Here is a 27,249-nt window from a genome sequence, read left to right on the forward strand (position 1 = left end):
ATGTTTTTTTAATAGAAATGGACAATTTCAATAATTCAATTACCGGTATATTGCAAAAAAGGTCAGTATCACTGCGCCTACACATTACAAAAAAAAAGGATGACAGTTACGCTATAAAGTGTATTACAAAATTATATTTTAGTACATGTAGAATAAGATTTAAAAGTCTAGGTCCACCTGTGTTTTTGTCATGTTCTTTCCCAACATATCATTGCTCTGTGGTTAGTACTACAATAGTTTTTGACTTTCCAATGCATAAGTGGAAAATTTATTAGTTCCTTGATTGAAGTTGTGACGTGAACCCACACAAGATGGAATTTCTGAGGGTTTTACACTGTATGTATATCACTACGCTGCAGGAGAACATTTACTTTCATTATTCACTACAGACTTTACAGCAGTGTTAGTGCTGGATATCAGAGCTTACTATTTTTTTGTCACTGTTCGTGGCCCATTAACTAGTGGATCAGAGAAATCATTAATTTTGTTGTTGACGTTGTATACTAGAAAGAAGGGATCTGTTAAAGATGCGAACTGACCCTGAGGTAAGTGACCAGTTTGACTGCAATGGCTTACAGAATAGATCAGGGATCAGCCACCTCCGGCACTCCAGCTGTTCTGAAACTACAACTCCCAGAATCCTACTTTCACTTCTGTGGGAGTTACAAGAACAGCCAAGTTAATTGTGCATGCTGGGAGTTGTAGTTTCACAGCAGCTGGAGTGCTGAAGGTTGCTGATCCCTGGAATAGATAGTAATGATGCGATACTGCTCCTGTCAGGCTATCTATTGTAGAGCAGAGTTCCTGCTCCACAACAGGTAGGACGGCAGCGATGGTACATGACATATGATGTCATGCAGCCTGGCAGGCACATCTCATCAGTGTGAATAGACAGCACGCCTCAGCGCAGTTCCACCCCCTCATACCCCTAAGTAGCTGTAGAAAAGGAGGCAACCTGCAGAGAACCACTTTAAATAAAATACTGGAGCAAAAAAAGATGTTGTTCATCAAGGAATATGGAAATCATAGAGGGGTTGTCCCTTGCTTGGCATCCCCCATCATTAGTCATAGCAAGGAGAACTGAAAGCAATGACTTTTGCTCCAGAGAACCATAAACCATATGGTGCTGTGTAATTTCCCATGTGTCTGTGCAGTCAGCATCCTCCAACCAAAGGTGACCACAGGGGGCACAAGCATGCAGACCTTGGTGATCAGCTCATAATCGGGACACTACCTAGGGTATTTGTGTATAGACTCATATCATTCCTTCATTGTATTTTATTAATCAAAGTCCATATATCTGTGTGATAAGAGAGAGTTAACTTAGCTTTTTTTTTTCCACTGTAGGTAACTAGAGATGAAGTATTTTGTACTCACAAAAAATACCCCCTTGCCTGTGCCGCAGCAGCAGATATTGTAATGAGCAGTGTCCGTGTATCTGATCGGACCCTTGTACAGATTGTAGAAGAATTTGAATATGAAGAAGAAGAAGTAATAAGGTTTGCTTGTCGGGACATCACGTCTACCACTAACATACGGGAGCTGCTAAGTGAACTGAATGAAAGATATTCACATCCAGTAGTATTGGAATTGTTATGTCTACTGAAAAGGTTTGATCTCATCAAAAAGCATTACAGGATCACCAAACCAGAAGTAGAGAGGCTGTTGAAGAAACAATCCAGCTTCATTTCAGATTACAGGTAAGACTTTACATTAAATATTAGGGGTGCACCGAAATGAAAATCTTGGTCCGAAACCGAAAATTCAGGATGCCCTTGACCGAAAACCGAAACCGAAACTGCCTTTTTGCCCAAATACTTTTAAAATACTTTTTTTTTAATGATTTTATTAATAATTCTTTTTCATGAATGAAATTCATCTGTGGGTGGCGCTGATATGGAGAGGGGGATCTGTGGGTGGCGCTGTTATGGAGAGGGGGATCTGTGGGTGGCGCTGATATGGAGAGGGGGATCTGTGGGTGGCGCTGTTATGGAGAGGGGGATCTGTGGGTGGCGCTGTTATGGAGAGGGGGATCTGTGGGTGGCGCTGTTATGGAGAGGGGGATCTGTGGGTGGCGCTGTTATGGAGAGGGGGATCTGTGGGTGGCGCTGTTATGGAGAGGGGGATCTGTTCACTGTTATGGAAAGGGGATATGTGCACTGTTATGGGCATAACAGTGCACAGATCCCTTTCCCCATAACAGTGCACAGATCCCCCCTCCCCATAGCAGTGCCATAGACCGATCCCCCTACCCATAACAGCCCCAGCCCTGCTGCTCACAGCATCACTCACTGCATCTTTATTTTACCTTACAATCGTGACGCTCCGGTAACAACTCTGCAGGCAGAGCAGAGGGCGGCGTAACGTCACTTACTCACGTGACGCACCTGCTCCGCCCACTTTATGAATGAAGGAGGCGGAGCAGGCGCGTCACGTGAGTAAGTGACGTTACGCCGGCCTCCGCTCTGCCTGCAGAGTTGTTAGTTACTGGAGCGTCACGATTGTAAGGTAAAATAAAGATGCAGTGACAAAGTAAACCGCCCGGCGCCCGCCCGCAGATGGTGGGTGACAAATCCCACACCCCATATTTTCGGCCGATATGTAACAATATCGGCCGAAGTGGATTAGGTGCATTTTCGGCCGATATTTTCGGCTGCCGGAATTTCGGTGCACCCCTATTAAATATCTCTGTACTTTGTACATTTTATTGTATATTTCTTGACACTGCATGGACTGAAAACATGACACAAACCTACCTTACCTTGTGCCCCATGGAAGTGCACAATAAGATCCATAGCATATACTAAAAATGTTATTAGTATAGAGCAGGGGCTTATACAGATCTCATAGAGTCCCACAGTAAAAGTTAGTATGGACCACTTGCCAGTTTCCCAGTATATGTACATCAATCAGTCCCAGGCAATCCAAAACGCAAAGCTCAGTGCTCCTGATTTCTGATGAATTTACTTATTATTATTAAGGGGAAGACTTTTTTTTATTACAATTTTTTTTTTTTTTTAGTTTAGTTACACCTGGTCTCACCTGCTTTACCTGACGTCTGTCATAAAAAGCGGAATAGGCACTCATTCTGAACAGCATATTTATAAAAGTATTTTTCACCAGAAAACTGACATAAATACATTGATAAATCTTGTGATTCCCTTATGTTACAAAGCTGGCTATCTGCAGCCACCACTAGGGGGAACGCAGTGCAGAGCATAATGCAGTTACTATTGACTTAAAGGGGTATTCCCATCACATACAATGGGGGCATATCGCTAGGATATGCCCACATTGTCTGATAGGTGCGAGAACGGAGCGGGGAGAGCTGTAGCTGGAGGACCCCGGATTTCCCGGGGTCCGTTTACCACCAGGCGTTGCTCCCTGCTGCTGCCATAGAAATGAATGTGGGTGCACCGCGCATGCGCAGCCCCTGCTCCCATTCATTTCTATGGGGCAGACGGAAATAGCTGAGCCAGCGCTCGGCTATTTTCAGCGACCCCATAGAAATGAATGGAGGGTGGATGCGCATGTTCAGTGCGCCCTCAGTTCATTTCCCCGCTTCGTTCTCATTGTAGGTGCAGGTCTCAGAGGTGGGACGCGCACCTATCAGACAATGGGGAACGATATGCCCCCATTGTCTGAGATGGCAAAACCCCTTTAACCTCTTAAGGACACATGACGTACCGGTACGTCATGATGTCCTGGTACTTAAGGACACATGACGTACCGGTACGTCATGTGTTGTTCCGATCACTGCCGCCCGGCCGGCAGTGATCGGAACCCGGTGCCTGCTCAAATCATCGAGCAGGCACCTAGGCTAAATGCGCGGGGGGGTCCCGTGACCCCCCCATGTCGGCGATCGCGGCAAACCGCAGGTCAATTCAGACCTGCGGTTTGCTGCGATTTCTGCAGTTTCTGATCCCTGCGGTCCCTGACCGCGGGGATCAGAAACTTTAGTATTCCTAAAATAGATCTGTATCCCTCCCCCTGCACCCCCCGAGTGATTTTAGCCCGGTGGGAGGTGCAGGGGGAGGGTTGCGGGCGGTGCGGGAGGCGGGCGGTGCGGCAGGCGGGATCGCGATCCCCCGCCCGCCTCCCCCTGTATAATCGTTGGTTTCTAGTGGGTATACCAGGGTGCCAGCACATTGCTGGCACCCTGGTATAAACGGCTGACATCTGCGATGCGATGTCAGCCGTTAACCCTTTCCATACAGCGGTCCGTACGGACCGCTGTATGGAAAAGGTTAACAGCGCAGGGAGCTCCCTCCCTCTCCCATCGGGGGGCTGCTGTGCCTTTGCAGCCCCCCGATGGGAGAGGGAGAGAGCCCCCCTCAGCCCTGTGCTTACCCTTCCCCGTCTGCGCAGTTCTGAGCAGACGGGGAAGGTTCCCATGGCAACAGGACGCCTCTCAGGCGTCCTGCTGTCCATGGTGCTGAACAGATCTGTGCTGAAAGGCATAGATCTGTTCAGTGTAAGTAAAATACAGTACAGTGCAATATATATTCTGTACTGTATTATACAGACATCAGACCCACTGGATCTTCAAGAACCAAGTGGGTCTGGGTCAAAAAAAAAGTTAAAAAAAAGTGAATAAAAAGTAAAAATCAAAAAACACATTTATCACTGATTAAAAATGAAAAAAATAAAATTCCCTACACATGTTTGGTATCGCCGCGTCCGTAACGACCTGATCTATAAAACGGTTATGTTACTTTACCCGAACGGTGAACGCCATAAAAATAAAAAATAAAAAACTATGATGAAATTGAAATTTTGCCCACCTTACTTCCCAAAAAAGGTAATAAAAGTGATCAAAAAAGTCGCATGTACGCCAAAATAGTACCAATCAAACCGTCATCTCATCCCGCAAAAATCATACCCTACCCAATATAATCGCCCAAAAACTGAAAAAACTATGGCTCTTAGACTATGGAAACACTAAAACATGATTTTTTTTGTTTCAAAAATGAAATCATTGTGTAAAACTTACATAAATAAAAAAAAAGTATACATATTAGGTATCGCCGCGTCCGTATCGACCGGCTCTATAAAAATATCACATGATCTAACCCCTCAGATGACCACCGTAAAAAAATTAAAATAAAAACGGTGTAAAAAAAGCCATTTTTTGTCATCTTACTTCACAAAAAGTGTAATAGCAAGCAATCAAAAAGTCATATGTACCCCAAAATAGATGCCAATCAAACCGTCATTTCATCCCGCAAAAAATGAGACCCTACTTAAGATAATCGCCCAAAAACTGAAAAAACTATGGCTCTTAGACTATGCAGACACTAAAACATTTTTTTTGTTTTAAAAATGAAATCATTGTGTAAAACTTACATAAATAAAAAAAATTGTATACATATTGGGTATCGCCGCGTCCGTGACAACCTGCTCTATAAAATTACCACATGATCTAACCTGTCAGATGAATGTTGTAAATAACAAAAAATAAAAACGTGCCAAAAAATCTATTTCTTGTTACCTTGCCGCACAAAAAGTGTAATATAGAGCAACCAAAAATCATATGTACCCTAAACTAGTACCAACAAAACTTCCACCCTATCCCGTAGTTTCTAAAATGGGGTCACTTTTTTGGAGTTTCTACTCTAGGGGTGCATCAGGGGGGCTTCAAATGGGACATGGTGTAAAAAAAAACTGTCCAGCAAAATCTGCCTTCCAAAAACCGTATGGCGTTCCTTTCCTTCTGCGCCCTGCCGTGTGCCCGTACAGCAGTTTACGACCACATATGGGGTGTTTCTGTAAACTACAGAATCAGGGCCATAAATAATGAGTTTTGTTTGGCTGTTAACCCTTACTTTGTAACTGGAAAAAAAATATAAAAATGGAAAATCTGCCAAAAAAGTGAAATTTTTAAATTGTATCTCTATTTTCTATTAAATCTTGTGGAACACCTAAAGGGTTAACAAAGTTTGTAAAATCAGTTTTGAATACCTTGAGGGGTGTAGTTTCTTAGATGGGGTCACTTTTAGGGAGTTTCTCCTCTAGGGGTGCATCAGGGGGGCTTCAAATGGGACATGGTGTAAATAAACCAGTCCATAAAAATCAGCCTTCCAAAAACCATACGGCGCACCTTTCACTCTACGCCCCGCTGTGTGGCCGTACAGTAGTTTACGGCCACATATGGGGTGTTTCTGTAAACGGCAGAGTCAGGGCAATAAAGATACAGTCTTGTTTGGCTGTTAACCCTTGATTTGTTAGTGGAAAAAATGGGTTAAAATGAAAAATTAGACAAAAAAATTAAATTCTCAAATTTCCTCCCCATTTGCCAATAACTCTTGTGCAACACCTAAAGGGTTAACAACGTATGCAAAATCAGTTTTGAATACCTTGAGGGGTGTAGTTTCTTAGATGGGGTCATTTTTGGGTGGTTTCTATTATGTAAGCCTCGCAAAGTGACTTGAGACCTGAACTGGTCCCTAAAAATTTAGTTTTTGTAAATTTCTGAAAAATTTCAAGATTTGCTTCTAAACTTCTAAGCCTTATAACATCCCCAAAAAATAAAATATCATTCCCAAAACAATTCAAACATGAAGTAGACATATGGGGAATGTAAAGTCATCACAATTTTTGGGGGTATTACTATGTATTACAGAAGTAGAGAAACTGAAACTTTGAAATTTGCAAATTTTTGCAAATTTTTGTTAAAATAGGTATTTTTTGGTGCAAAAAAAATAATTTTTTTGACTTCATTTTACCAGTGTCATGAAGTACAATATGTGACGAAAAAACAATCTCAGAACGGCCTGGATAAGTCAAAGCGTTTTAAAGTTATCAGCACTTAAAGGGACTCTGGTCAGATTTGCAAAAAATGGCCTGGTCCTAAGGTGTAAAAAGGCTGTGTCCTTAAGGGGTTAATTAGAAGCTGTAATGATCTTTTTGCACTGAGGTCCCCCTAGGGACAGCTTCATGAAAATGCAGTGGTTTCACATCAGGGAGTGAAGAATGAGTTCAGTGCCAGGCCCATCCTCCCGAAGCAGTTGTGTGGTCATGCTACTGATTTAGTGTAAGTCCACATGCAAATGCTATGGATTTACTGCTGCAGGTTTGCATGGGGAAAATTGCAACATTATTTTTAGTCAGTGTGATGATAAAACTTTACTTGCCAGTTTTTATTATTAGTATGCACAGGTCATTATAATAGCTGCGCCTAGCATAGAGGTCTGTGTGTGTATAGCATGTGAGTCAACCAGTGCTACCGATCTGTTGGTTGTAAAACATGTGTTTGTTCTGTACGTGAGCAACTGAGAAATTGTTTTGCAGTAGATGGCATGCGGTTTGATATTTGACTCTTTTGGGTTTAAATACTGATAAAATACTTTGTTAACCTCATATGAAGCAAAAACCCACTGGAAATATTGGTCTTCCAGCAGCACTACTTGCTTTATACCACCTGTGGGGTTTTGCTCTGGTAGGCGGGCGGTAGCGGTGGCAGTACAGAGGCTCAGGAGACAGGCTTTGTGTTCAAACCGTGCTCTTTTATTCACTTTAGTGCGTCACACTGAACACTCAGTGTGCAGTTCACACAATAGCAATGTTCAGAAACCCCACCTCCCACAACGGAGCCCCAAACGCTGCAGACGTCTCGGTGCCTGTTCACACAGTCCCTCCCGCCAGTGATCGGGAATCAGTACTACACCTTGTCGTGGGCCAGGTTCGTCCAAGTTCATGCAAGTTAGACAGGCCACGGGTCGGCCTGGACAAGGGATTGGCTTCGGCCACAGGATCCCTTCTTTGGTCCTTCTCTGTGCTTGCATCAGTTGTGCAGTCTTTGTTAGATGGAGCGGACTACAGAGCTCAGCCCGACCCTCCGATCAGCCTCCCGTACAGCTTCCGGCAGAGAGACAGGAGACCGCACTTCATCAGCCCCCCACAGTCAGTGAACACCAAACCTATATTCACATGCTCTGGGTGTAGCAGGAAGACCACACCCACTGAGCATAGTGAAGGATTAACTCCTTCACTACCCGACTAGGGCCAGAGAAACCAACCTGCCCGGATCAGTGTGGACTGACACCAACAACCGCTGTGTGCACAGCACTCACTGCTGACAAAACACAAGACCCGGCTCTTACTCCACCGGGGCCACGACCCCCGGTGGCACGTATCTTCCGTCCACTACCACTCCAGAAACTCCCCTACACACCATTTGGGCTGCTTTGCTTGTAAATTTGTCATGATTTTATAGTACTTTTTATCATTTTATAATATTTTGATCTATACTTTAGATGGGTTCTCTGGTTTCATATTGATTCCCCCCCAAACACAGCATATCTTATTCTCATATACTTGTTATCCATATCCTCACCATGATGGCATGCAGAAGGAGATTGACCCCTGACCTCTGTAGGGGCAGGAACAGAGAAAGGTTAAATTGCCCCCTTCCACCACCATTTTTCAGTGTTTTCGTCCCTACAGAGGCCAGGGCAGAGAAAGGTCTCCCTGCGCGTCAGGGAGATGAAGAAAAAGCTTCTATTGTATTATTTGGGCACTTATCTTGGATTCATGTAATTCCCTGCTCGCCGGCGGTCTTGGTGCTAACGCTGAGCAGTGGGAGTCAGAAGGGCTCGCTCTAGTTGATCTGGAGCCTGCTCTCGGGCGGCATCTTCCCCCTTGCCCCTGGTGGATTAAGCTGGAAATGTGCAGCCAGCGACCAGTTACGCCTACGTATGTCGTCACTTCCGGGCCAGGATGCCGATTCTGGAAGTTCACACCAGGAGGCGGCGTGCAGCGTCCGGAGTCACAGGTATAAGGCGGCAAGCCACGGGCATTACTGATCTGAGACTGGGGAGTGGTAATGTTGGGACCAAAGCTGCAATCTCCCAGGGAGCTTGATGCTACAGCGCTGCCACCTGTAAGTCCCCTGCAGGGATTAATATGTTCCTCTTTTTATATTGTATATTGAGGGAGGTCACCTGGGTATATGGGGAGCACCCATATTTTGGTGTTATTTGTTTGAGAAGTTTGGCTTATACTTCCACTCTAGGGCTGCACACTTCAGTGTTTTTATCACCATGACTCATAGATAACTTTCTCCTGATTTTGGTTGTTTCTCGCCTCATAGGTCCCTAAAGAGGCTCAGAAGAAACCCAAAAAACCTTCAAAATGTATATCTTGCTACAAAAGGTTACCAGCTATGTACCCCAAAAAGCTTTGCAAATTATTGTATTGCAAATATTGAACGAGAGAAACAACCTTCTTTTATGGATTAGTTTGAACCATGATCCAGGAGGGAATTAGGTCCTCCATGACAAGAGGCATCCCCAGGGCCGCTTCACCCTAAACGCCAAAAATTACTGGTACCCTCGTCCTCTGATTCAGAATGTTTGGGGGATGAGGCATCCTCCTCCAGACAGTGGGTCGAGGAGGACTCCTTTATCAGACGGTGAAATATCTGTGGGAAATAAAAAAAAATGTACATTCTCTGAATGACCTTTTGAAAGCAGTCAGAGCCACCATGTGGGTTAAGAAAACCCATTCCATCCAAGAATACATGTTTGGGGGTCTTGGGGTTAAACGAGCTTGGATTTTCCCTATTAATGAAAATATCAGAGATATGATCCTGGAGGAGTGGCTTGATCCTGAATAAAGATGAGGGGTTTCCAGAGTTTTTAAAAATCGGCTGCTTTTTGATCCATCAGAGTAAAAAATATTTGACGATATAACAAAAACTGATGTGCAAGTTGCTAAAGTAAATAAAAAGACTTCCTTACCCTTTGAGGATGCTTCCCAACCAAGGGACACTATGTATAAGAAAACAGACTGTCCAATTAATTTAACCAAAGGTACATAGATCTTACGACCGAGGTTGCCACGATGTTGGCCGCCTCCCAGGATTTTCGCAAGAGACAATCCTCTAAGAAACAAAACCCAAGAGACTAGATAATTTCTATCCCCTTACTTAAATCGGCAATAGCTCTTTTAGCTGACTTATCAGCAGAGTCTGTGATATTTTCAGCAACAGATGCGGGCTTGTCTAATGTGGCTCATCAAGCCCTCTGGATGAAGTCATGGTCTGGAGACAAAACTTCTAAAATGAAGTTGTGCTCTATTCCTTTTCCGGGGGAGTATGTATTTGGACCGGTTTTAGATAAGATTCTTGAGAAGGCAGCCAATAAGAAAAAGGGTTTTCCGGAAGACTTGCCATATAGGAAAAAATTACCCTTTTGTCCCTATGCTAGCCAAGACAAATCTTATAGGGTAAAAGGGAAGTCAGGTCGCTGGAGCTACCCCAAAGGGGGTAGAAGAAAAGTTTTTCTCCCTAATCCCCAAAATAAATCCGGATATAAGCAGTGATGCCAGGATAGGCGGGAGGCTGAAGAATTGTCTTCCTCTTTGGAAAAAAATAACCTCCAATCCATGGGCCCTAGAGGTTGTCAAAGCTGGTTACAAAATAGAATTTTCTTCAGTCCCCCCGAAAAGATTCTTAGTTACGAGTCAAGGTTCATTAAAAACCCAAAACAACATCTGGCAAGGGGGTTCAGGACCTGCTAAATCTAGGAGTGGTTGTTCCAGTTTCCCAACAAGATCAGCTCTATTATTCAAGTCCTTTTTTTTTTTTTTTTTTTTTTTTTTGTGAAGAAGAAAGAAGGTTCCCTTTCGCACCATAATAAATCTAAGGCTACTTTTACACTCGCATTTTGGGCAGATCCGTCATGGATCTGCAAAAACGGATCCGTTACAATAATACAACCGCATGCATCCGTCATGAACGGATCCGTTTGTATTATCTGTAACATAGCCAAGACGGATCCGTCATGAACTCCATTGAAAGTCAATGATTGACAGATCCGTTTTCTATTGTGTCAGAGAAAACATATCCGTCCCCATTGACTTACATTGTGTGCCAGGATGGATCCGTTTGGCTCAGTTTCGTCAAGCGGACAGCAAAACGCTGCAGGCAGCATTTTGGTGTCCGCCTCCAGAGCGGAATGGAGACTGATCGGAGCCAAACGAATGCATTCTGAGCGGATCCTTTTTCATTCACAATGCATTAGGGCAAAACTGATCCGTTTTGGACCGCTTGTGAGAGACCATGACGGATCTCACAAACGGAAAGCCAAAACGCGAGTGTGAAAGTAGCCTAAGATACCTGAAAAGATATATAACTTACTGAAAGTTCAGAATGGAAGCTCTAAGTTCCATAATCCCTCTAATAAAACAGAATGCACTAATGTGCACGGTGGACCTGAAGGACGCATACTATCATATTCCGATTCATCAGAGGTCCCAAAAATTTCTAATATTTGCCATCAAGGATTAGAGAGGCCGGATACTTCATTTCAAGTTCACAGGCCTCCCATTTGGTATCTCCTCTGCTCCCAGAGTTTTCACCAAACTGGTTGTGGAAATGGTAGCACATCTGAGACAGGAAGGTCTAATTTTAGTACCATACCTAGACACCTTTCGGCGATACAATAGAACGATTAACAAACAATTTACACAGATTCTTATCCTTGCTAACAGATCTGGGCTGGATATTAAATCCTGACAAATTGTCTCCAACCCTCGACAAGCGTAAGATTCCTGGGGGTGATCCTGGATTCACAAAAGCAGACCACTTTTCTTCCTCAGAACAAGATTCAATCTATCGGTGAAAAAATCTGAATTTTTCAGAGAAGAAAAGGATGTTCTATAAGAGAAGCTATTAGTGTCTTGGGTGTCCTGACCTAGTGCATTTTTTTGGTAACATTGAGTCAGTCACATTTCCGTACCATGCAATTCTGGATTCTGAAGGTTTGGGACAGACAAAAAAAATCTCTGGATCGGAAGATATTTATTCCCGGGCCAGTAAAATCATCCCTGTCCTGGTGGACAATATCGGGAACCTATCGAAGGAGTAGTCTGGAAGAAATCTCCATATATTCAGATCCAAACAGATGCGAGTAGGTCGGGCTGGGGAGCGAAGATTGGCGACACTTGTTACCAGGGCACCTGGCACCCGTCTATAAGCAGTCAATTTTCAAACTTCCGGGAGTTAAGGGCAGTGTGGGAGACCTAAACTTCAGCTTCAGAGATTCTGCTGGATCATCACTTGAGAATTCTCTCAGACAACACGACGATGATTGCCTACCTTGACAAATTTCCTTGGAATCTAGGAGCCAGCTAAAAAAGTTAGGAGCCAGGCAGAGCCGCGTCATAAAGCCCCCATAGGGCTCCTCCCCCCACTTCTCCATAGAGCCCCCCCCAATAATGCTGTATACTATGTTACATACGCAGTGTACATGTGCCGTATACTATGTTACATACGCAGTGTACATGTGCCGTATACTATGTTACATACGCAGTGTACATGTGCCGTATACTATGTTACATACGCAGTGTACATGTGCCGTATACTAGGTTACATGCGCAGTGTACATGTGCCGTATAGTAGGTTACATGCTCAGTGTACATGTGCCGTATAGTATGTTACATGCTCAGTGTACATGTGCCGTATAGTATGTTACATGCGCAGTGTACATGTGCCGCATAGTATGTTACATATGCAGTATACAGGACCATGATATATGTACAGTATATAGGACTATGACATACAGTGTACATGTGCTGACACCTCAGGCTCCTGCCTCACTTGGATGAGAGTAGTAGTAATTTGCACTGGGGGCGGGTAGTTACCTGCAGGTGAACCTGAGAGCCACGAGGAGGGCGCAGGTCAGCGCTTTGGCTCCGCACAGCAGGTCAGGCCTCCGGCCCATCAGACACAGCAGCCGCTTAACGTGCCGCCAGGCCGGAATCTGCATTCCGCTTATAGAGCAGATGGGTGGCCCAGGCCCACTGGGAGCAGGACGGAGCTTCTCCTCATCACACCCCGAGGCCGCCACCAGCGCGAACCGAGCGCCGCCACGTCTGTCACAGTGGACTTCTTCGGTGTACGCTCAGCCATGGGCGGGGAGCGTGTCCAAAGAGCAGCCGCGTATAGGGAACCTAAGGCACCGTCACACAGCTCTCCGCACAACTCCCTTCTCCGTCCCCCAGCGCCCCCACCCTCTCCACTCTTCTCAGCTGAGGACTTTGCCAAATATTTCAAACAAAAGATAGTCCACTTTAGAGAAAGCTTTACTGCACAGTCCCCACAGACTCTCTACACAACTGCTCGGTCCTCTTCTCCCAAAACCCGCTTCTCCACCATTACAGAAGAAAAACTCTCCACTCTACTCCCCTCCAAATCTCATCTGACCACCTGTGCACTTGACCCAATCCCATCCCACCTCATCCCTAACCTCACCACAGTGTTTATCCCAGCCCTAACTCATCTCATCAACCTATCACTAAACTCTGGTGTCTCCCCCTCTGCTTTTAAACATGCTACCATTACACCCATCCTCAAAAAGCCTTCACTTGACCCATCTTCCTTGTCCAGTTATCGCCCCATATCACTTCTTCCGTATGCCTCAAAGCTACTTGAACAACATGTCCATTCAGAACTGTCCTCCCACCTCTCCTCCTGCTCCCTCTTTGACCGCCTACAATCTGGCTTCCGACCCCACCACTCGACCGAGACTGCCCTTACCAAAGTCACCAATGACCTACTGACAGCCAAAACCAAGAAACAATACTCTGTCCTCCTTCTCCTTGACCTGTCCTCTGCCTTCGACGCTGTTGACCACTCCCTTCTGTTGCAAACTCTCTCATCTCTTAGCATCACTGACCTGGCCCTCTCCTGGATCACATCATACCTCACAGACCGGATGTTTAGCATCTCCCACTCCCGCACCACCTCCTCGTCTCATTCCCTCTCTGTTGGTGTCCCGCAAGGCTCTGTCCTAGGACCCCTGCTCTTCTCTATCTAAACTTTTGGCCTGGGACAGTTTATAGAGTCCCATGGCTTTCAGTATCACTCCTACGCTGACGACACACAAATCTACCTCTCTGGTCCAGACATCACCACCTTACTATCAAGAATCCCACAATGTCTATCTTCTATATCATCCTTCTAAGCCTCTCTCTTTCTTAAACTTAACATGGATAAGACAGAATTCATAATCTTTCCCCCATCTTGTTCAACCCCCCCCCAACAGACCTATCTATCATGATCAATGGCTGCACACTCTCCCCAGTCAACAAAGCCCGCTGCCTTGGAGTGACCTTGGATTCTGCCCTTTCCTTCCGACCGCACATCCAAGCCCTTTCCACCACCTGCCGCCTCCAACTCAAAAACATCTCCCGCATCCGTGCTTTCCTTAACTTTGAATCTGCGAAAATGCTTGTACATGCCCTCATCATCTCCCGCCTAGACTACTGCAACATTCTCCTCTGTGGCCTTCCATCTAGCACAATCGCACCCCTCCAATCTATCCTCAGCTACTTTCCCGATTACACCCCCACACGCACTCTCCGATCCTTACAAGACCTCCTTCTCTCCTCTCCTCTTATTGCCTCTTCCCACAATCGACTCCAAGATTTCTCCCGTGCATCCCCCACACTCTGGAACTCGCTACCCCAACATATCAGACTCTCACCTACAGTGGAATCCTTCAAAAGAAACCTGAAAACCCACCTCTTCAGACAAGCCCACAACCCGTGACCCTGCTGCCTCTATACCGCCATGACCAACTTAACCCGCACCTACTGTGTCCTTCTCCCATACCATGTAGATTGTAAGCCCTCACGGGCAGGGCCCTCTCTCCTTCTGTACCAGTCTGTAACTCGTCTTGTTCCTGCTTAGTGCACTTGTCTGTATTATGTATGTGCACCGCTTATCATATGTACAGCGCGAGGGAATGAATGGCGCTTTAATAATAATAATAATAATCTCCACTCCTGCTGCCTCCGGACAGAACGGGCCCCCCCTCAGGCGCTCCGCAACCGTCGCACCTTTGAAAACGGGCTGACAAATACCCAAGCGCCAGGACCAAATTCCTGATCGCCATGGCAACCTGGCGCCTGGGATTTGTCGAGCCCTGGCCTACCTCATGCATCAAGGATCTGGGTTACGCATTCCTGCCTCTACCACTAATCCCAAAAGTGATTCAGAAGATTCATCAGGAAAATTTGACAGTTTTTCTAATCACTCCCTTTTGTCAAAGAGGAGCTGGTTCTCCCTACTCAAAAGACTCTTTCTCCAACCCTTGGATCCTTCCTCTCAGGAAGGACATTCTTCATTAAGGTCCCATTCTGCATCCCCACCCAGAGTTCCTCAAACTTGCAGCTTTGATCCTGAGGTCGAAGTTTTAAAGTGCCAGGGACTTTCAGATAAAGTGATCTCTACACTTCCACCATTTATTTGTACTGTTACTTAAACTGCTAGGTACTGCTGGATAACCGCCAGACCTCATTACAGTCAGTGGGGATCCGGCAGTGAAGTAGGGAATTTGGCACTGCAAGATCTGGCAGGCTGCTCTGTGCCAGAACAGTCTGCGGGATCTCCTTGATGGAGATGTGAACTTAGCCTAAGTCTCCTTAATAAATTTGCATAGATGTGCCTTTTAATAAATTTGGTGCATCTTACATTCAAAATGACATAAGAGACGCCATTCTTGATAAAACTATAATGCCTAGGTAGTGATCATTTAATGGCACCCCCTGATGTTCTTTAAGTTCTGTTTTGGAACAACCACCTAATCTATTCAGTGCAGGTGGTCACATGTGCTCAGTAGGTCAGTCCGATGAGCAGGCAAGGCTAGAAGAATCGGCACACTAGACAGCGCTTCCTTTGACGACTCCTTGCAGTGTCCAGTGCTAGTGAATGAGATTGTGGGGTGCCGATATCAGTGCAGGCAGGCAGGGGCTTAGTGATGGATTCAGGCCTGCCTGCAGTGTGGCCTGGCAGGCTGCGCCTCTCTGGCACAGCCTAGTGATGAATGTGAGTATAGCTCTGACAGTAAAATACATTGCACTGCATTAATAGTGCAATGTATTTTAGACAAAATCAAAATATCGCCTATTTTAGTCCCCTTTGGGGACTATTAAATGGTTAATGGAAATCTGTCACCTGGGTCATTGCTATCACTTTTTCCTTATGCAAAGAAGTCCGTTTCATTCAGAGGGGCCCAGGAACGCCCCCATTGAATGCCCAGGCCCGCTGTTGCCCCCCCCGCCCACCCTTGCTTTCAGCGTTGCTGACAAATCTCGCCGCACTTCTCCTCTTCCAGCAGAGTCACAGGCAGGGAGAGGGGACACCCACTGAGAAGAGCAGAGGTCTCCTCATACCTGTACTGATGCTAGTAATTAGCATCTGCTCAAGGCATACTACAGTATAAGGTATTGATTTTAGAAGAAAAATGCGGTAACAGGTCCTCTTTAAAAGTCTGCAGATTTGGTCCAGGTTCACTTTGGATAAAAACACTGAAGTGGGGATGAAATGCCATGTGCCTGACTTTGAGACAGAAGATGGCACCTGACTAGATAGCTTGACCCTCTCAAATTGCTGATCTACTAGGTTTTTTATTATGTTTCCTTGTGATTGTGTTCTTGACACACCTTATATTCACTAATAGCAACTGATTGTTGTTTAAATGCCATAGGCCATCTGAGTATTGCTGTTGGCAATGTACATCTCTTTATGGCCACAGAGCACTCCTCTTGTAATAGTTGTAATACCATAGCAGTATACACATAGGACTGGTTCTACAAGCATTACACATGAGCTCATTGTACTCCCAACTGTGGGGTTGTGTCTTATCAACGTGGCCTGAAATGTTTCGAAAACCAGATAGAATTTGTCCCTTAAGCAATTCAAGCCATTAGGGGCGGAGGCAGAGGGGGTCCTAACCAGTGTCAGAAAAGTTTTACTGACAATCTGTAAACGGATCGGTAAAGCAAAAAATACAGATACCATTGTACACAACATACAGCATACCAAAGGTGCCAGCTTACTGATATCATCATTTTTGAAACAAAAAAAAATAATGAAACCTAATGCATGCATAAATGTTAACTATACTAATGATGCTGTTTTTACAGGTCTTTTATGGTAAAGCTCAATGAGCAGATTGAAGAGAAAGACTTGGATTCCATTGTGTTCCTAATAAAAAATGACGTGAGAAATGGAGGAAAACTAAAAAACAAGGTATACATATACAGCCTAATGGATATTATCGGTTTAAAGGGTTAATTAAACCACAAAAGGCGAAACCTGGCACGTGCGAGATATACCTATTGAATTATACATTCATGTACTCTTGTGTACAATTGTCATAATTTACAGAATTCTGGAGGAGGATTTATGATGGGACGTGTGCAAGTTTCACATTTTGGAGCATGCCAGCTTCACACAAAAATTTATACATTTTTTATTTTTTATTTTTTTACTTCACACTGCTCTTGCAAACTTTCAAAAAGTGGCTAGGACTAATTGGGAGTGGTTGGCCTCTCAGTATGTCATATTTACTGTAATTTATGTCGTAAAGTGGCCTAGGTTGTAGTGCAATACTCATAACTGGCGTAGTTTTACTTTTCTGGAGCTTGGACTGACAGAAGATGTGACAAATTTATAATAAGGGTGTGACCATTAAAGAAGTTATTCACCTTTTTGGGGGTGTTTGGGCAGACCCCTTTCCCATGCAATAGGAAGCATACTTACCTGCTCCCCCGCACTGGGTCCTGTCTTCTTCGCACCCCTGGCACATATGCCTTGCTCAGGTTCCCCGCTGTCAACATCTGCTTTAGCACCACTGCAGCCAATAACTGGCCACAGCGGTGACCTGCCCCCTTTTGTCAAAGCAGATCTTGACTGGGGAACCTGAGTGAGGTGGCAGGGGAGTGACCCAGCGGCAGAAAGCAGGTAAATCTACTTTTCTTTGTAGGTCTGCTAATATGAACAACTCCTTTTTTAATAAATTTGCTGCATAATGCTGCAGTGCTCTTCTAATTAAGGCTGGCACGTGAATTAATAATTTCCCTTCTATGTTTTTTGCTCCTTCATTTAAACAGGGCCCCTCAATAAACCTAGTGGTACTAGGTACTTCTGCAAAGTACTAAAGTAACTTGAGATACTAAAAAGTAATGCAGTGTGCCAACAGATCTTTTACAGCTCTGTCTCCTGAGATTGTTTTGAAGGTATCAAAACAAGTAAATCACAATATAAGTAATTTATACTCCCTTTTCCATAGACATTCTTGTCTCTCATAGTGGAGCTTGAGAAGAATCAATTAGTAACAGCAAGTAACTTAAAACTCTTAGAAAATCTGTTCCAAACCATTCACAGAGTCGACTTGAAAAAGAGGATTCTTGAATTCCAGCAGAAAGGTAAGAGAAAGCTGGAATATACAATCTTATTTGATCTAATTCAGTAAGTAGTTAAACAGTCTTGCTAAGGTAGCTATACTTTTATACTGATGGTCTATCCGTAGGATAGGTCATCAGTATCAGATGAGCAGGGATTTGACTCCTGGCACCCCTGCGGATCAGCTGTTTTGCAGTAGCTGCTGCACCAGAACTAAACAGCTCCATCCATTTTCTAGTAGACGGAACTGGTCAACCAGCTGATCGCCAGGGGTGCCGATGGACCCCTGTCTATTGATGACCTATCCTAAGGGTAGGCCATCAATATATAAGTCTCAAAGTATCCCTTTTAAGTTGAGTAGATGACTGGATTGTCTGATTTATTTATTTTGAGTAAAAAGGGTTTTCTGGGATCAATATCAGCCGACACTCGGCACCCTGCCGATCAGCTGGTTGAAAAGAAGGCTGCGCTCCATGCAAGCACTGCCTTCCCTTCATTGTTTACCTATTCAACATTGCAGTGGTGAGCGGTGTAATTACATCTCAGCCATCCCATTCACTTCAATGGGACAGCTCTATAGTATACACTTGAATAGGAAGGAGCCTCCCCATAGAAGTGAATGGGACGGCTGAGATGTAATTACATCTGCTCACTGCTGCAATGTCGATGGCGAGCAGGTAAACAATGAAAGGAAGGCTGTGCTGCACGGAGTGCGGCCTTCTCTTCAACCAGCTGAGTGCCAGGTGTCGGACCCCTGCTGATCTGATAGGTCATCAATATTAAAATCCCAGAAAACGGCTTTAAGCTGGCCATACACATTAGACGCCCTGACCAGCCAACCATCTAATGTGTATAACAGCCTCCCCAGTTTTCCTTGACGTCCAGGATAGCTGTCTGCCGAACAAGCATAACGTGTATGACCAGCCTGAGTGCAGTGTCCTCTCTCGTGTCTGAAGAAGCAGAATTAGGAGATATGTGTCTTTTCAACGTGCATGTGTCAAATATTTCCATTATGTAGTCATTGGATATAGTTGATGAAGGAGGTGGAAGTCAATGTAGATTCTAAAATAATTATTATACCCTTGAATCGCTTATGTGATGTTACTGTACTAATGATATGGATATCTTCATTCCTGACCTGTTCATTTTAAAGTTTATGAGCTTATAAATATGTTGCAGGTAATGCAAATAGTGGTGGTCCTTACATCAATGCCTATGCTGCGTCACCCTCCGTGTATAGTGGATCCACATGTTCCCCTATGGTAAGTCTGTCAGCAAAATACAATCAACATTGTTTTGTTGTTGAAAGCCATGATATTGCTTAGGGAGAGCTCACATCACCGTTATTTTTCCATTCTTCTGATCCGTCAGAAGAAGAGAAACAAAAACGGGATCCTGTAAAAAAAAAAAAACGGATCCTGTGCATCAGTTACCAACATTTGGCATCTGTTTGAGCTATTTCCGTCCGAAATCCCTTTTCCAGATGGAAAAAAAAGTCCTGCATTCAGATCTCAGACAGAAATGGCTCAAACGGATGTCAAATGAGCATAACTGATGCACAGGATGATTTTTTTTTTCTTTCTGTTCATACTTCATACAGAAGCATTGTAAGTGTTAAGTATTCCTAATCTATTCTCCTCAATATCTGGTCGGCAGGGGCTGACTCCTGGCACCCCCACTAAACAGCTATTTGAAAGGGATGCAGCACATGGAGACGATTGGGTCGACCTCTTGATGGCACAGTGCTGTACATTGTGTAATGACTCTGCATGGGATTGCTAATTCTCATTCACTTGAATGGGACTGAGCAGCAGAAAGGCCATGTAACTGATGGATGGGATGTCACAGGCGAGGAAAAGGGTGCCTCACCTCAGGCCCTTCCAACAGATGATTGGCGGGGATGCAGGCCTTCAGTATGTCCCCCAAAAAAATACTTTAAAACCTAATCCGTGTACAGGGAGAAGCAGCAGCGGCGATGTGGGAACCAGGAGCGGCGCGGGGAGCAGGGTATGTATATTACCTGTGAGGGGCCCGACACAAGGTGGGGGGGCTGTTTCTGAAATTGGATAACTCCTTTAAGAAGACATGACTATAAAAAGTGAGAGGTTCACTTTGAACTCTGTTTTCACAAGGGAGTAGGAGCTCTCAAGTGAATACATGGTGCGTGATTAGTGTAAAATGTACTGATGGGACAGATTATCTTTAATTTGCTAACAAAGTCTGTTTTATAATTATTTCAATTTATCATTTTCTTTCTTTTTTTCTCATTAGAATATACAGTTTGCAGGAAGCAGTAAAAACGGTAAGAGTCTCATTTATGTTTCTTTAAAATCTATTCACATCCCTTGGTATCCTTCACATTTTATTAATAACAGTGAGCGGTGCTCAGCGACGGGGAGTGTGGCCTCCCATGGCCCAACAAATTTACTATAATTTTTTTGTAAATAATAGAGCAAATCTACAGCAGCTTGTTGACTGCAGATTGTCATGGCTCTGTGATGTTTTGCCTCGGTTTTCTTGATCTGTTGGACACATATCTCTGCATGTGTGGGCACTATAAATATCATACTGAAAGTTATTGCATGTTTAGAATGCTGATTACCTTTCTTCTTAATACCAAATGTAGGTGCAGCCCCTGTACAAGAAACCCTGTTACAGGTAATTGTGCTCAGAATCCATTTTTACATTGAAATGATCGAAGCTTCTTGTTATGCTTTGGGTACCGCATAGAAATGGGTACAATATAATGACTGTGTGCTAATGCATTGTTGTGTAGCCACAATAGGGTAACAATTTCCCTACAGTTTCATCACCAAATTCATGGAGGGCATTGCATTAACTTTGTTTTCTGGTATACAGAAGTCCCAGTTTTTGTGTGCTAGTGGTGTTTTGTGTCAAATTTTTCCACTCCTTTGCCACTTTTACAAAAAGTGGGCAGGAGGAGGTAGGACTCCTAGAAAACTGGTGTACATTAGACCAGAAACCTACACCAGCTCTCATTTCTTTTTCTGGCGCATTGACCTCCCAACGATGTGCCATAATTATAAGCTCTTAATAAGGCCTCTTGCACACGAACGTTTTCTTTTCCATTTCCTCTACATTTTTTATTTTTTTTTGCGTTCCGTATACGGAACCATTCTTTTAAATGGATCCGCAAAAACAACGGAAGGTACTCCGTATGCCTTCCGTTTCCGTATTTCCGTTTTTCCATTCCGTTCAAAGATAGAACATGTCCTATTATTGTCCGCATAACTGACAAGGATAGTACTGTTCTATTAGGGGCCAGCTGTTCCGTTCTGCAAAAAACGGAATGCACACGGACGTCATCCGTACTTTTTGCGGATTTGTTTTTTGCGGACCGCAAAATACTGAAAAAGCCATACGGTCGTGTGCAACAGGCCTAATTCGGGTGCATCATATGCCTGCTCAGTCTGACTGGTGGAAGAAACACCATTCTTAATAACCGTCACCCCATTGACTTTTATAATAGGTTATAATGTGGAGTATATTAACAGAGTGAGGCTGTTATAAAAGATCTTTGCTGTTTCTCTGTAATATTTAACCCTTTTACTGCCAAAAACGTACCTAATCCTTCATGACTTTGAACATTTGCTGTGAGTAAAATACACTGCTCAAAAAAATAAAGGGAACATTTAAACAACACAATGTAACTCCAAGTCAATCACACTTTTATGAAATCAAACTGTCCACTTAGGAAGCAACACTGAGTGACAATCAATTTCACATGCTGTTGTGCAAATGGGATAGACAACAGGTGGAAATTATAGGCAATTAGCAAGACACCCCCAATAAAGGAGTGGTTCTGCAGGTGGTGACCACAGACCACTTCTCAGTTCCTATGCTTCCTGGCTGATGTTTTGGTCACTTTTGAATGCTGGCGGTGCTTTCACTCTAGTGGTAGCATGAGATGGAGTCTACAACCCACACAAGTGGCTCAGGTAGTGCAGCTTATCCAGGATGGCACATCAATGCGATCTGTGGCAAGAAGGTTTGCTGTGTCTGTCAGCGTAGTGTCCAGAGCATGGAGGCGCTACCAGAAGACAGGCCAGTACATCAGGAGACGTGGAGGAGGCCGCAGGAGGGCAACAACCCAGCAGCAGGACCGATACCTCCGCCTTTGTGCAAGGAGGAACAGGAGGAGCACTGCCAGAGCCCTGCAAAATGACCTCCAGCAGGCCACAAATGTGCATGTGTCTGCTCAAACGGTCAGAAACAGACTCCATGAGGGTCATATGAGGGCCTGACGTCCACAGGTGGGGGTTGTGCTTACAGCCCAACACCGTGCAGGACGTTTTGGCATTTGCCAGAGAACACCAAGATTGGCAAATTCGCCATTGGTGCCCTGTGCTCTTCACAGATGAAAGCAGGTTCACACTGAGCACATGTGACAGATGTGACAGAGTCTGGAGACGCCGTGGAGAACGTTCTGCTGCCTGCAACATCCTCCAGCATGACCGGTTTGGCATTGGGTCAGTAATGGTGTGGGGTGGCATTTCTTTGGAGGGCCGCACAGCCCTCCATGTGCTCGCCAGAGGTAGCTTGACTGCCATTAGGTACCGAGATGAGATCCTCAGACCCCTTGTGAGACCATATGCTGGTGCAGTTGGCCCTGGGTTCCTCCTAATGCAAGACAATGCTAGACCTCATGTGGCTGGAGTGTGTCAGCAGTTCCTGCAAGACGAAGGCATTGATGCTATGGACTGGCCCACCCGTTCCCCAGACCTGAATCCAATTGAGCACATATGGGACATCATGTCTCGCTCTATCCACCAACGTCACGTTGCACCACAGACTGTCCAGGAGTTGGCAGATGCTTTAGTCCAGGTCTGGGAGGAGATCCCTCAGGAGACCGTCCGCCACCTCATCAGGAGCATGCACAGGCGTTGTAGGGAGGTCATACAGGCACGTGGAGGCCACACACACTACTGAGCCTCATTTTGACTTGTTTTAAGGACATTACATCAAAGTTCAATCGGCCTGTAGTGTGTTTTTCCACTTTAATTTTGAGTGTGACTCCAAATCCAGACCTCCATGGGTTGAAAAATTTGATTTCCATTTTTAAATTTTTGTGTGATTTTGTTGTCAGCACATTCAACTATGTAAAGAACAAAGTATTTCAGAAGAATATTTAATTAATTCAGATCTAGGATGTGTTATTTTTGTGTTCCCTTTATTTTTTTGAGCAGTGTATAAGGGCCAAAGCATGATATTGGTTAGGAGATAACATTTTCAAATTCCTACTTCTGTGTCACTATAAGGAAGGTGGGCTGGGGGGTGGTAGATGCTGCAGGTGTAATCTGGAAGTAAGATCTCAGCCTGTAATCTGTCCCCTGTACAGCCCCCATTGACCCCAGGGGTCTCCAAGTTATGACCCCTATTACCCATCAGACAGGATATGAATATTTCTTTCTTTCTAAAGGTGTGTGAATTATGTTTGGATAGTGTTATGTGGCCAGCCCCTCTGTCACTGCTTTGCCGCTGCCTGGCCCTATCAATCAAAGCGGCATACAATGAGACTAGTTTAAGTATATTGTCTAAATATCTCAATCTAGTACTGGGGTGCATATATGGATCCCAGGGTGTGTAAAGGAGGGATATTTTGCTTTGTATGTTTTACTGTTATTAAAAATATTATTTGAATAACCCGGTAAGCAGACTACTAATAAATGGAGAGCTATCAGAGACCTTCCCTCTTCACAGAGGTACGAGACAGGGATGCCCCCTGTCACCACTCCTATTCGCACTAGCAATTGAGACTCTGGCAATTAAAGTGAGAAATAGCGATAATATAACAGGGGTGAAAATGGAAGAGAGAGAAATTTGTATAGAATTATATGCGGATGACATGATTCTATATTTGTCATCACCCAGTACATCTCTTAGAGGTGCTATAGGGCTGATAAATGAGTTTGGAGAGTTTTCGGGTCTAAAAATTAACTGGGGAAATCGAATTGGACTGGCCCATCCCATGTGGAGAGACTCAAATTAGTGGACACTTTAAAATACCTAGGAGTACACATTACCAAAAAACACGGTCAGGCCTTATCACTTAATATTTATCCCTTAATTGGCCATATACAGAATAAACTTCAAAATTGGAAAACTCTGCCCATTTCTGTGGCAGGACGTATCAATCTAATCAAAATGATTATACTTCCAATAGCCCTCTATATCCTTCAACACTGAGAGACTTGTATACCCAAATCGCTCTTTAAAGAAATAGACGCGCTGACTAGAGTCTTTGTCTGGGGCAGATCCCGACCTAAATTAAGCATGGATACATTAAAACTACCTAAAACGGAGGGAGGTATGGCATTGCCTGGCTATCATTTGTATTACTTGGCAGGTTGAGGCTTATTAGCGCCTGGTACTCCTCGGAGGAATTACCCACCTCCAGAATATTTCCTAAAAAATGATCTCAACTGCAATACACTTTGGTCAGTCCTGGAAATGCCCCCTAAGTTTCAGAAACAGTTGTTGCCACTACACAGGCTGGCACAAACATCTTGGAGAGAAGCCAAATCATTATCCCGTTTTACATAGGTTGTTTCAGATATTCTCCTGTGGGACAACCAATCGCTACCACAATTGCAGAGGGTAATGGGGATAGACAGATTGGCAGATGATGGGGGTTAAAACCCTCGGAGACGTATATGATCGAGGAGTGTTAATGACATATGAAACATTATCCCAGAAATATCAAATCCCTCGAACTCCTTTTTTCTCATACCTGCAGCTTCGTTCAGCTACACAGAGTAAATTCCCAAATGCAAACACTACGGTTTCTAAATACCCACTCATAGGAGTTGTTAAAACCCAAGGACCCAGAGGGCTAGTATCAGCGATATATTCACATCTAGTACAGGCAAAGTTTAGTGCGTATCCTCTTGCAATTATAGACCAATAGAAAAGACTGATACCCACAATTATGGAAGAATGTATATCAACTTTATTAGAATCCCATTTACGTGTATCACCAGCAGCCAATAACAAAATAATACAACTATACATCATTCATCAAACATATCTACTAGGCTGTATAGAATGGGCAGAGCACCATCCACGGCCTGTCCTAGATGCGGGGAAATGGAGGCAGATTTCTGGCACATGATTTGGAGGTGCGGCCCGATTGCTGCATTCTGGGTGGAGGTGACATCTCTTCTATCAAGCCTGGTGCCAGTTAGGGTAGAATGCACACCTGAGATATGCCTGTTGGGAATACTGAATGAGGATACTTGGGATCACTATATGACAACGTTCTTAAAAGAATCTTTATTCATGGCACATAAATGCATTGCTCTAAAATGGTAGAACCCCAATACACCGAACCTGACCATACATAGTGCTGGTATTTAAGCACCGTAACAAACCACAAAAATTAGAGTGTGTCTGGGGTTTGTGGTGTGACTCCCCTCAAACACAGTACTCATCCTCGAGACTGCGACAGGCTATATATCCAGCTCGAGGCTTCATGGCTCAATCGGTATAATGGGAACATGAGAACGATATAGACATATTACAGCTATATACAGGTGCATGGAGCCGTCGTCAGTGCAGTGGGAAATTGTATATTGTAAAAGTAAAGGTTTATGGTTTGATTTGAAGTTATCAGACATTCAAAAGAACATTGTAAAGATTGGTACTTTGACATGTATCAAGAACATGTATATCAATATACTTTAAGTCCGGCCGACTCTTGGCGTGTGCACTGCCGTGCTGCCGCAGGAACTCCGCCCCCATTATAGTTAATGGGGACGGAGCGGCAGTCCGGAGGCACATGTGAACTAGCGGCAGGACAGAACCGACAGGCTGTTCACCCGCCGGAACAGCCTGCAGGACTTCCCTGCCGCATGTGTGAAACTAGCCTAATAAAAAGTTTAAAAAAGAATTATTCGATTTTAAAGGAGTTTCATCACTGCCCACAGTGTATGTTGCAGGTCGCGTGACTGTCATCAGATTTGTACCTATGAAACCGGCTGACCTGTTTCATGTGCGCTTGGCAGCTGAAGGCATCTGTGTTGTTCCATGTTCATATGTGCCCGCATTGCTAAGAAAAATGAAGTTTTAATATATGCAAATGAGCTTCTAGGAGCAACGGGGGCGTTGCCATTACTGCTAGAGGCTCTGTGTTCTCTGCAACTACCACACTCTCTCCACTTTGATTGGCATGGCCAGTCAGTGAAAGAGTAATGGGACCAACACAGATGCCTTCAGTTGCCAAGTGCACATGCAACGGGTCAACCAGTTTCATAGGTACAAATCTGACAGATGCCCTTTAACAATTTGGCTTTTAAAGTGTTTTCCAAGGGAATAATTTTGATTACAAACTGGGTCAGAGTACCTACTTCATAGATCCCAGACACTGCTTCGATCCCTGCTTCTGGTTTCTGTCTCATTATTACAGGAGATGGCTTGGTCTGCCCACTACTCCAGTTACTGGGCACAGCAGTTACCCACCTCAGCCAGTGATTAGCTGAGCAGGCATTCCCAGCCATCTTCTGCATGTTGAGACCAGGAAGTAGAAAGGAGTAGAGATCGGAGCAGCGGCTGAACACCAGCAGCGGGGATCTGTGAGGTAAGTACTGATAGTTTATTTTAACACACTCCATTTTTGATTAAAACTATTGTCCTGAAAAACCTCTTCAATCAAGGTTAACAATATGGATTGTGTGTTACAGCCTATCCTCATAAAAAAAAAGTCTATAGTGTCTATACACTTGTGAAATGAGTTTTAGAGCTATTAGATGTCTGTGTCAGTAAATTGATGCCAGGTTAAGAACCTGCATGATGGTGGAAACACTTCAGCCACCTTGCATGTAAAGTGCCAGTTTTCTGTATTCTTTACTATGCTGTTCTACTAGATCACTGTCATGCTTCAGTGGTTAGCAATACAAAAAATGCATGTCTGCATGGGCGGATGTCGTGTGCAAAAGGGGAATTACAGGCTGGCCAAAGTCCAAGTTTCATTTCTGACTGCTTTGAAATGGAATGGTAGAGGACAAGTTGTTCTGGGTTTGGCTATTATGATTACACAT

At 44.3% G+C, this 27,249-nt stretch overlaps 1 protein-coding gene across 5 annotated transcripts in view; it reads left to right on the forward strand.

The window, feature by feature from the left end:
* The window catches only part of CFLAR (CASP8 and FADD like apoptosis regulator), a 94,273-nt gene that overhangs the window by 36,081 nt on the left and 30,943 nt on the right, over positions 1–27,249 (forward strand). For 4 of the 5 annotated variants that reach the window (XM_040441834.1, XM_040441838.1, XM_040441837.1 and 1 more), the window contains exons 2-7: positions 1,348–1,700; positions 16,933–17,038; positions 18,081–18,216; positions 19,373–19,455; positions 20,465–20,495; positions 20,820–20,851. In XM_040441834.1, coding sequence (XP_040297768.1) covers positions 1,348–1,700; positions 16,933–17,038; positions 18,081–18,216; positions 19,373–19,455; positions 20,465–20,495; positions 20,820–20,851 — 741 coding nt within the window. Of the gene's footprint in view, positions 1–407; positions 546–1,347; positions 1,701–16,932; positions 17,039–18,080; positions 18,217–19,372; positions 19,456–20,464; positions 20,496–20,819; positions 20,852–27,249 lie in introns of those variants that run through there. The other variant, XM_040441836.1, reaches the window with a different exon arrangement.

The sequence above is a fragment of the Bufo bufo genome, chromosome 7 (assembly GCF_905171765.1).
Source record: "Bufo bufo chromosome 7, aBufBuf1.1, whole genome shotgun sequence".
NCBI lineage: Eukaryota > Metazoa > Chordata > Amphibia > Anura > Bufonidae > Bufo > Bufo bufo.